At 40.0% G+C, this 11,577-nt stretch overlaps 1 protein-coding gene across 5 annotated transcripts in view; it reads left to right on the forward strand.

Moving 5' to 3' along the window:
- Positions 1-11,098, forward strand: part of RAB27A (RAB27A, member RAS oncogene family) — a 65,493-nt gene extending 54,395 nt beyond the window's left edge. For all 5 annotated transcript variants that reach the window (XM_005603040.4, XM_001501029.7, XM_070236333.1 and 2 more), the window contains one exon: positions 8,770-11,098. In XM_005603040.4, coding sequence (XP_005603097.2) covers positions 8,770-8,968 — 199 coding nt within the window. In that variant the 3' untranslated portion in view covers positions 8,969-11,098. The remainder of the gene's footprint in view (positions 1-8,769) is intronic.
- The last annotated feature ends 479 nt before the right edge of the window (positions 11,099-11,577 follow it).

An 11,577-nucleotide genomic window follows, 5' to 3' on the forward strand; every position in this document is an offset into this window, starting at 1 on the left:
TCAGTTCTAGCTGGTGGGGCAGGAGGTGTGGGAGTGAGGGAGGTATTCATTCCATTAACTATACTGGCTTACTCTGGCATAGATTTGCAATGGGATGTGGAGCTTTTCACTCGAGGGTCGGTGGTATTTAACCATGTTAGAAGCACCTGGCAAGCTTTTAACAAATACTCATGTTCGGGCCTCACTTCTCACATAATTGGTCTGGAGTGGTTTATCAGGCAAGTTTCAACTGAAGAAACCTCCTTGTATATAAAGCGATTTGACCTTATGCACTTGTGGAGCTGGTTAAGCAGTCTCTGTAAGGTGGTGTTGTGTGTCTGATGCTGAAGCTTGAAGTCCACAGGACAGGCAGGCAGGAAGGGAAGATAGATGTCAAGTAGGGAGAGCAAGAAGCAGCTGGGCCCCGTTATGATGGACTTTGGACTAAAACCCATGTCAGTTCTTGTTGCCTCTGACCTGGGTGGAGTGGGTGTCCTACAGAAGACAGGGCCCTCTGTCACAGAGCTAAACACACACACCTGGCCCGGGAGTTGGAGCAGTTGAAGGAGGATGTAGGGGAAAGTAGAGCAGGTGCAGGTCGGGTTGCTGGTTTATGCTGACGAGATGCACTAGCAGATAAATGACAATGTATGACAGCTACGGAATGGCTGTTGCTTCATTTCCGCCCTCCAAATCTCCCCCAAATCTCTCTTGTGGTCCACCCTAACTGGGAAGGGAATTCTGGGAAATGTTGTTCAACCTAGCCAAGTTGACATAATACAAAGCCACCACAGCTGGGGGCCTGGGCACTGGTATCTTTTAAAAGCTCTCTACATGATTTTCATGTGCAGTGGTTGAGAACCACTGACTGAGGTGATTCTGAGGTGGAGGCTGACAAAGCCCCACAGGCAATTCTGATATGCCCTCCTCCTCCCTTGAGAGGCACTCCTGTAGCACAGTGGGAAGGAAAGAGCAGAGGGATCAAATACCATGGAGAATACTGAAGTGTTGAAGTTGGGAACTGTGTTGCAAGGGAGTGAGGAGGAAGTAAGTGATGAAGCAATGGAAACCGTGGACCTACACCAGACTTTCGAGAAGTGTGTCAACATAGGCCAAAAAATAGGGCAGCTAGGGGGCAGTCAGGATTGGCTTCTTTTCCCTCTGGGCTCCTTCAGCCCTTTGCTTGTTTCCTCTGTTCTGGCTCTCAGGATTCCACATCCTGCCTGGTATCAAAGAGCCTCATGCTGCCTTCTGTCTACAGAGTATAGGAAATGTGGGGACACAGGGGTTATCTTTCATCTGTGCCCAGCTCACAAGGTCTGGGGAGTATTTCATAAGAGATGCTCAATCTAAAGTTTCCGAATTGAGTTAAAATGAGAGAAGAGATTAGCAGATAACTGAAACTATTGGAGAAGAATGGAAATGGATGAAAACAATTTCCTTAGGATTTAGGAAGCTTAAAATATAGTTCTGTAGGCTGTTTGACAGTTTCAGAGGAAGATATGATGGAGCAATTTGGTTCATGTTCATTTCATAAATTTGACATGTAAGTTTAATGATTATTTTCACAGGGATTTTTTTCATTTTTAATAATCATAACATTTTTATTGGCTGCACATGCACTAGAGGACTATATTGGTCAGTTCATCTATTGGGAAATGAAGTCAGAGAAGGGAGCAAAACAGAGGTTTGTTCAAACTTGTACTCCTGCCAGTCAAAACTATTACAGTTCATACTGTTACTGAGACACTTAAAAATAGCTACAGAGTCAGTGACAAGCATATTAGAAGAGAAAGTAGAGTACAGTATTGACAGCATTCCTCTTTTAGATGATGCTATTGGATCTCAAACTGTAGTGTGCATCAGAATCACCTCAGTGCTGGGTCCCACAGAGTTTCTGATTCAGTAGGTCTGAGGCGGAGCCCAAAACTTTACATTTCTAACTGATTCCCGGATGCTGCTGCTGGTAGCGGTTGAGGGCAGCGCTTCGAGAAGCACTGGTGTAGAGGCCAAGTTACTATCAGGTGTTGTCCCTGCAGATATTTTCCTTGAGAGTATGGCTGGACAAAATCATGATGCACAGACCGTGAAGCGGTTGTCTACTTGTGCCATGCCCAGGTGAAGGAAATATGCTCAATGACTTATCATTGGAAATCCATGCTAAAGAGAGCAGATTTTTTTCACAGTTAATTACATGAGCAGTGATACACATTGGGAAGGGACACTGGGATTGGTACTGAGGGAATGCCAGCCACAGTGAGCAGGCAAGGACTTGACTCTGTGAGTAAAAATGGGTGCATCTAAATGCCTTCTCACACTCCTCTTTATTCACAGAGGATAGTTGGTGGTCATTTGTTCTTGATTCAGAGTTGAGGGAAATAGAGAAAATTGTGAATATGATGAAAGCATGATAATTGAATGTATGTATTTCATGTACTGTGCAAAGAAATGGGCAGCAATTTTTTAAAAATTGAGATAGTTGACATATAGCATTGTATTCGTTTTAGGTACACAACACAATGACTTGATATATGTCTATATTGCAAAATGATTACCATAATAAGTTTAGTTATATCCATTACCACATATAGTTATAAATTTTTTTCTTGTGATTCTTGTGAAAGTTCTTGAGAACTTTAAAGATCTACTCTCTTAGAGGCAGCAAATTTAAGATCACTTTTTTTCCCCACTGATGACTGCTGGCTATTGATGAGAAGGTACTGCAGAGTTTCTGGAATGTAAGATGTGTTAAAAACATTTATTTACAATATTGATAATATGAGTACAGACCATTTTGGGGATTTCAAGTGGCTTAGCTCAGCAGAATGCCCAGTGTCTTATCTATCTGAACTAGATGAAATGTGTATGAATAGCTTGATCTCTAATAGTTTGATTCTTTGCATACTTGATGACATCCTTCCTTTATTTGAGAAATAATGATGTATCATTGGGTATGTTTTAAAACCACACACGTAAGCTGCAACTAGACATACAAGACTGATTTCCAGAGCCTCACACAACTTAGTAGAGGATCTGGATTTCATTTGGCACAATCTCCCAGGTTGAAACAGTCGATTCACCAGCCCTTTCCTGTAAATTCTGTTCATTTAGCATCCAACAGATTATAAAAAGTAGTGAGACTAATTTCATACTTTAGTGAAAAATTTCTCCATAATTTCTGGATCCACATGTGTGAACCAAACGTCCAGAACCATTTGACAGAATCATGTAATACACTTGCTTTCATTCCTGGCAACCTATACCTGGGGTCTAGGATCTTCTAGTTTTGTGGAAATAAATAATAGAAGAGAAACTAGCTGGATGTGGATCCCGATGTTTAGTGTGAGGTGGACATAGATGTCTTGGTGAAAAACTGCAAATGATAGTGCCCCCTCATTGATTTGAAGCTGTTTGCCATTTTGCTTATTTTATTTTAAAATTTATGATTAATTTATTTTCTAAAAGCATGCCAAAATTGGTGTTCTGCATGTGTTCCAAATGGCTGCTAAGTGGTCATTTACAGACTGATACCACAATGAGCTGCACAGGAGTTTTTCAAAGGTTTGGCATACTGCCCCCTAGAAATGCTACATTAGCACCACCATGTGGAGAGAAGGAGCAAAACCACCCTTTCTGTGGTTAAAAAGGGGACAATTGATCCTCCTGAATTTAAGCTAAGATTGCTAAATTTTTGCCTAGCAAGTTTCGAAAAGGCAGAATATTGTTTTTAGAGAAGAAAAAAATTCCAATTAGGTTAACAATTATTGAACACTTGCTGGATACTAGGCTCGTGCTAAGCCCTTTGCATGTGTTATCTCATTTCCTCCTTATCATGACCCCATGAACCACTGTTGCCCCTCTTTACCAATATGGAGAAGTGTTCAGATAAAGTAGCCTAAATGCCTTCTAAAAGTGAACATTAAGAAGATAAGAACATAAAAATATTGCTAACTCCTTCCATTAGACTTCCTATGCCCTTAGAAGAAGCTGAGCCATCCAGTTTTCAAATATGAGCACAAGGCACATTTCTGCCTCTGGGGGCATCCTTTTATTATGGAAGGAAAAATCTTAATTTATGGTCTTGACTGTGGATCTCATCTAGTTCGCTTTTCCTCTGGCAGCTGAAAGAGCTGAGAGCGGAGAGGAGTGAACTCTAGCATTCATTTATTCCTGTAGAAATAAAAACCACATTGCCCCAATTGCTCAGAAAACTGAATGATTCATCTAAAGTTTTTAAGGTTGTTAACCTGACTCCTGGTCACATGACCTGGAGGTTCACAAATGGCAGGAAAATATACTTTTAATTGAAGGATAGAAGTTTGAAACTTGAATTTGGAGTTATAAATCTAAAGTACATCTTGTTAATATTATACATCTTTTTTATGAGTGACTTAAAAATTTATAACTTTACTCATGTACCCTGAAGTTCTAACAATTAAATGTTTGCTTGTTAGTAAATATTAGACAATGGCTCATAGCTCTGCTAGAGGTATCAGTCATTTATACCTTAGTGTTAATCAGGAAAGTAGGATCCATTTTCTCTCAGTATTTAGTGATGATCGCTTGGGAAATGAGGGGTTTGACGAGGACTGAAGGGAGGCAAATGCTCTGGAGCATGAAGCCATTTGGTGAGGGCAGGTCTGAGGGAGCCATCTCTGACTCAGGGGAGCATGGTCCCAGGTACCAGAATTTAGGGCAGTACTATAGATCAGCTGCATTTGTGAATGAAATCAACGTTTGTGGGCTAGTCTTGGAACTTAATGTTTATAGTGTTGCTAAAGTCACTTGAAGCTATGACTTTCCATGATTCAGTGACATTGTTTCTATGTCTTCTGAGTTTTAAACAAGAAGATTACAAACTTTTGTAACCTAACATGTTTCTGTGTTGGAAATAAATGTTTATTAATGACACATTTGTCAAAAATGACACATTTCTTACGTATCAGATTCCAATTGTAGGAGAGGAAGACAATTCCTCTACTCTCTAGGTCCTTCTGGCCAGTCTAAGAATTAAGTTGATGTGAGCCAGAACAACAGGAGAAATCAAACAAGGCTTTATAACCTGTATAAATGGGAGAAACCCAGGAAAACTGAGTAACTTGCATAATGGCCAAAGCCACCACCTTAAATACCATCTTCAGCTAAAGACAAAGAAGGATGTTGGGGTAGTGGTTTGGGACTTCCAGGGGAAGGAAGGCAACTTACATGGAGATGGAGATGCAAATGGGCCAACTATAGACAATGTGACCTGAGAGACACATCGTACATTACACTACAGTTAACTTACGGTATTAGCTCCTTCCTGGAACAGGCCTTCTATCTTAAATTCTTTTGGGCAGTTGTGGGGGAACATCAGAGTTTCTTTCAGAGCCTTTTGTTCTTAAAAACAATCAAACTGATGGGGCTGGCCCCGTGGCCGAGTGGTTAAGTTCACGTGCTCTGCTGCAGGCGGCCCAGAGTTTCGTTGGCTCGAATCCTGGGCGTGGACATGGCACTGCTCATCAAGCCACGTTGAGGCAGTGTCCCACATGCCACAACTAGAAGGACCCACAACGAAGAATACACAACTATGTACTGGGGGGCTTTGGGGAGAAAAAGGAAAAAAAATAAAATCTTTGAAAAAAAAAATCAAACCAAAGAGATACATTTTCGGGTGGCCAATTTTTTTTTTTTTTCGCCGAGGAAGATTCGTCCTGAGATAACATCTGCTGCCAATCTTCCTCTTTTTGTACTTGAGCTGCCACCACAGCATGGCCACTGACAGACGAGTGGTGTAGGTCCGCACCTGAGAACGGAACTCAGGCTGTCAAAGTGGAGCGTGCTGAACTTAACCACTAGGCCACAGGGCTGTCCCTGGGGTGGCCACTTTTGATCCCCCACACAATCTAAGTGCTTTAAATATTAACTCATTTAATCCTTATAAGAAGATACTGATATTATCTAGCTTAATGGATGAAGCAACTGAGGCACAGAAGTTAATGGCTTGCCAGGGTTACACAGTTGGTAAGAGGTCATACTAGGATTTAAATCAAAGCAGCCTGGCTCCAGAGGTTATGGCTCTTAACCATTGTCCAAACTGTCTGTAACTTCCACACACAGGTTTTTTTGTTTGTGTGTTTGAGGAAGATTAGCCCTGAGCTAACTGCTGCCAATCCTCCTCTTTTTGCTGAGGAAGACTGGCCCTGAGCTAACATCCATGCCCATCTTCCTCTACTTTATATGTGGGATGCCTACCACAGCATGGCTTGCCAAGCGGTGCTATGTCTACACCCAGGATCCGAACCGGTGAACCCCCAGCCGCCAAAGTGGAACATGTGCACTTAACCACTACGCCACTGGGCCGGCCCCCATGCACAGGTTTTTAAAAGTACTTTCAACTATGTTTTCTCATTTATGCCTTCAAAATGACTGTGAGGTAATTTTCAGGAGCTCAGAAGGAAGAAACTATGGAAAGTAGAAATAGCTTAATGGAGCTTCAGTTGAGAAATTCAATGAAGCTGAGGACTCTAGAGTTGGAAAGCTATTTATTATTGACTTTGAGGAAATTTTAAAAATTGGATGTACATTGTTATGAGTAGTATTTACAAGAAAGTTTACTGCTCAACTGCTTTTTTTTTTTTTTTTTTGCTGAGGAAGATTAGCCCTGAGCTAAAAACTGTGCCACTCTTCCTCCACTTTATATGTGGGTTGCCACCACAGCATGGCTATAGTGGTGTAGGTCCATGCCTGGGATCCAAACCTGTGAACCCAAGCTGCTGAAACAGAGCACACTGAACCTAACCACTACACCACAGGGCTGGCCCCAACATTTTTTTTGCATTTCCAATTTCAGCTCATTCTTGGAGGGAGGGATGAGTTTTTCAGTTGCTTTTCCATGAAAAAATGTATTTCTGAGTGGTGATAGAATGATCAAGCCTTCTTCTTAAGTATAAGAAATGATATGTAGACATTAAATGATTCTTCATGAGTATAACTGAGAAAGAGCATGATGAAAAAAATGTAAGCATTTAAATTTTGAGAATTGTCAGTCCAAAATTCAGTTCCTGAAACAATGGTCCCCGGGACTTAGCTCAATAACATCATAGGTACTTGATAAATAAATATTTATTGAGTCCCGACAAAGGATCCCATGCCCTCTTCTCTCTTGGCAATCAAATACTTCTTGTGACTTCTTGGGGTGGGAAAGATGCATTATCTTCATTTTGTGGATAAGGCAACAGATGAAGATGGAGGAAAGAAGACTGACAGTAACCAAAGAGGTAGCCAGGCAGGAGGTTTAAGCACTACTGAGACCATGTAACCTGCCCAGCAGACCCTTCTCTGATGAGGATATTGTAGAGTCAGCGTATGAAGGGCTATGAGTGCGGGTGTGGTAGAATCTGTGGGGCAACCTTGTCTTGCAGAACCCACGGATGGGTAGATAAACACTCAAATGAAGTGACAGTTCCTCAGCCAGTTTTTAAGAGCTATACTGAAACAGGAAAAAGTTGCAGAGGTCCAGTTGCAGGTCTGTCAGCTCCTACAGGAAGTGTGCAGATAAGAAGACATCATCTTGAGGACTCCTAATGGAGAAATAGCCTTCCATCCCTACACAGGTACCCCCTAATGTGCTTCTTAGGGACATAAGAAGCAGGACACTTCTGAAAAGATCTGTAAAAGCCATAAGATGGTTAAAAAAAAATCTGTAAAAGCTGTCATTTGGAAGCTGCTCCTAGGCAGGAAATACTAAAAGAGTAACTGAAATTGTGGTCAGAGTAATTGCTGTTGTGTTAACATGCTATGAGAACACAGGCAAACAAAGACATTCTTCAAGAAGAGTAATGGTGGAGGACTTTAAAGTCCCTATAAATGTAAGGACTACTATACTGAATGCAATTGCAGAACTCCCTCAGGTACTAAGACAACTTTCCTTTGGAGTTTTTACATCTAAGAGAATTCTGGTCAGATTCCTTACTAAGTGGTGGAAATGAAATCAACAGATGGAGGAAATACAATTTTATCACTATTTTCATGGCTTTATTAAGAAGCAGGAAGAATTTGGCAGTTGATTAATTAATCCTATTGCAAAGACTGACTCAAATAGATCAGGGTGGCCACCACAAGAAGAGTGATTTCTCAAGATGATGTGAAAAGCAACCTTTAAAGTTTTGAAATGACGCTTTGTGAGTTATTAAAAAATTACACATATCCCACCAGTCCTTGGATATCAAAGGAAACATACTTATGATTGATGTCCTTGAGGAACTTTGAGATCTATAGGATTCAGAATGTCTTCAAGTGTACAGTACAGGGATACAGCCTGGAGTTGACAAGTGGCAAAGCCTTTGGCAAACACAGCCAGGGACCTCTGATTTCTCTCTACTATCAGCTTTTTGTGTGTGTGCATCAAGTAAAAGAGATTTATTGTTTTGGAAATCCTCATACAATATAAGTAAGTTTGGAACTAGTAGAGCCTATGGTTAAGTTGTTTACACTGGAATCAAACAGCTGTGGATTCAAATCCTAGCCCCGCTGCTTTCTAGCACTATGAAATTGGGCAAGTTACTTCATCTTTCTGAGCTGCAGTTTAATCATCTGTGAAATAGAAATAAAAATTTCCAGAAGTTTTACATCTCTATTAGGAATGCAGTGTCAATTATTTTTCACTTTTTAATGTACACTGTGGTGGTAAAATGCTTTCGTTGTCTTGTATATTTGTCCTCTACTTATTTTCTAACTTGAATTATCAAGGGCAAAGATCACTGTCCTTTCCTTCCGCATGTTGTTACGCAAGTTGTCTCTATCTTCCAGAATCCCCTACTTTGAAACTAGTGCTGCCAATGGGGCAAACATAAGCCAAGCAATCGAGATGCTCCTGGACCTGATAATGAAGCGCATGGAACGGTGTGTGGACAAGTCCTGGATTCCCGAAGGAGTGGTGCGATCCAATGGTCACACCTCTGAAGATCAGTTAAGTGAACAAAAGGAGAAAGGGGCATGTGGCTGTTGAAAAGTCAAGTGAACTATACAATAATTCAGGTGACCGGTGTCTGTGATCTTCTCTGTGGGTGATACATAGCACAGAGAGAGATTAATGGGCATTGTGTACAAACTGCTTTTCATCGTCCCAATTAGGCCTGTCAATAAAGCATCCAGTTTTAAAATTTATTTGCTGCAGCTTTGTAAATATTTCTTTAAGATTCAGCCTGAGAGTTAGGAGAAATATTTCACATAGCCAAAAGTGCCTTATAAAACTTTAGCCCATGGCAGTAGATCATTCACAGATTCAGGATTTTGTAGCTACAGAAGAGTGCGTTTATTTTGTAGAATGACTGAAGATACTGTCACCTGCCTTAATCTGGATAGGCTCAGAGTCTCACATTCAAGATCTTAGATGGTATTATAAAACCATCAGTCTTTAATCCAAATTAAAAAACTCTACTTGTACCATAGGTGACCTTCTAAAATGCCATCTAAACCACTTGAATGTTAAACAAGAATGTATACAAATGTCAGTTCAATGTGCTTGAGTATTAATTTATGTAAGCATTCTCTTTAAAATGAATATAGGACAAATTGTGGCCGTATCTATAGACCCTAGATAAACTGGACTGACCAGTTATTCACTCACTGTGACTCTTATTGGTGAGAAAGGGATTGGGGGTGAGGGCAGGAGTGGCTTAATGTAGTATGAGCAACTGAAGTGGGGCTTCTGGCTCCCTGCTATATGCTCATTGCTCTGCACGGTTGATTGAAGGATCGGGGAACTAGATTTTTATGGCTTTAGTTCCCTGTGATCTGTGCATTTATACCTGCCTATGTGCCGGCCACATCTGAACGTAGCTGGTGTTTATGCTGAAGTTATTTGTGTATTTTAGCTTCTTTTTCTTCATATTTATAATGTTGTTCTGGCATCCTCAGATTGCAGTTTCAATTAGCTTGTGAAATACTACTCATCTTCTGTCTTCACCAGCAGGCTCTGTATTGTTGATATTTCAACTTGTTTTATTCTTACATTGGCGGAATTGAAGGAATTAGTTTTTAATTGCATAAAATGTCTGTTTACTAATTGGTGGAAGATAGATGTTTGTATTTAAGCAGTTACATTTGTATTCTAGCTCAATAGAAGAAAGCCGAAGTGTTGTATAGCCTGTATTTTTCATTGAGATCATGGGCATTTACTGTACTTGCTGGATCTTACCAAGGTCATGTATTCTTCTGCATTGCCAAAGTGTCTGCATACCAAATTAAAGGGGTTTTTAAATACGCTTCATGGCAGTTGTTTATAAAGGTCAAAGGGGAAAATTCTTATTTATTAAAGTGGTTTAAATAAAATAGATTAAAATGTCCAAAGAGTTTAATGGCTATTTAGGAAAAAAATATCACTTATAATTTAAATAAAGGATAAAAATACACATATTTTGTAGTGGCAAATGTTTAGCAGAACTGTAATTAGAAAAATACAACTATGATGGGAAGTAATTACTTTTACATGATAATTTTCAAATGGCTTTTTATTGAGTATCCTGGGCTTTTTTTGCCACTGCCTTCCCACCACTCCCCTAAAAAACTTAGCTGTGGTTACTAAGATCTTATCTATTTCTGTCCTTGAAATGGGGACTTCTTTTAAATATTAAAGAAGTCATTGAGTCTTATGCATTTGAATTGTGTATTCTAGTGAGAGAAAGATTCAGACATTTCAAGGGCAGGGTCACAATCACAAGCAGTGCCTTCTAAAGTTGTCATTAAGAATTTCAGTGGAGTAAATCATAATTTCACAGCTACATATCAGGGAACATTTTATATGGTCTGTTTGTGTAGTTAAAAAGAAGACAATATTTGTATCTTTCAGTCTTTCAAGAACCAAATGAGCAATTAAGTACAGTTTCCATTGACCTGGAACATAATGTACAATTAAACATATACATGATATAGTGCACCCACAAGAACCATCTTTAATTATTGAAATAAATAACCTGTAGTCTCTTTGGAAATAGTTTGTTTAAATTTGATATTGAAGTACCATATTTTTGTGCCTTGATGTATTTTTCTATTTACAAACCTGTATAAAAGTGAAGTGTATCTTCAGTGAACTTTGTGCCAATTAAACTTATAATAAACAAGTGGTCTAGTCTCTCAAGATTGTGTGTGAACATAATGTCATTTCCCATCACAATAAAGTTTCAAACCAGAGATCGTAATACTAAAGGAAACCAAATTCAGGGACACAGATTCCATTAGGTGCTTGATGAGGGCCACCCAGGACAACATATTCTGGAGAAGGTAATTCAAGTATGCTATCATCAGACATCTGTGGAGCATCTACACTCTGGAAAGCGTTGTACTAGCCATTCTCGGGTCAACAAAATAAGGATGGTAATGGCCTGAACTAAGATCAGGGCAGAGATGGATGCAAGAGACATTGGGAAGGGTATAGTCATTGATTGGATGAGGAAGGAATATGTGGGAGATGGACTCTGACCTTATTTCCTACCACTATCCCTCTCACGCACTCCTCTGTAGGCACACTTGCCTCCTTGGACCAGTCAAATGTGTTTCTGACTCAGGAATATTCGCTGTTCCCTCTGTCTGGAATGCTAGTCTTCCATATACCTGCAT

This window comes from Equus caballus, chromosome 1 (assembly GCF_041296265.1).
Source record: "Equus caballus isolate H_3958 breed thoroughbred chromosome 1, TB-T2T, whole genome shotgun sequence".
Lineage (NCBI taxonomy): Eukaryota > Metazoa > Chordata > Mammalia > Perissodactyla > Equidae > Equus > Equus caballus.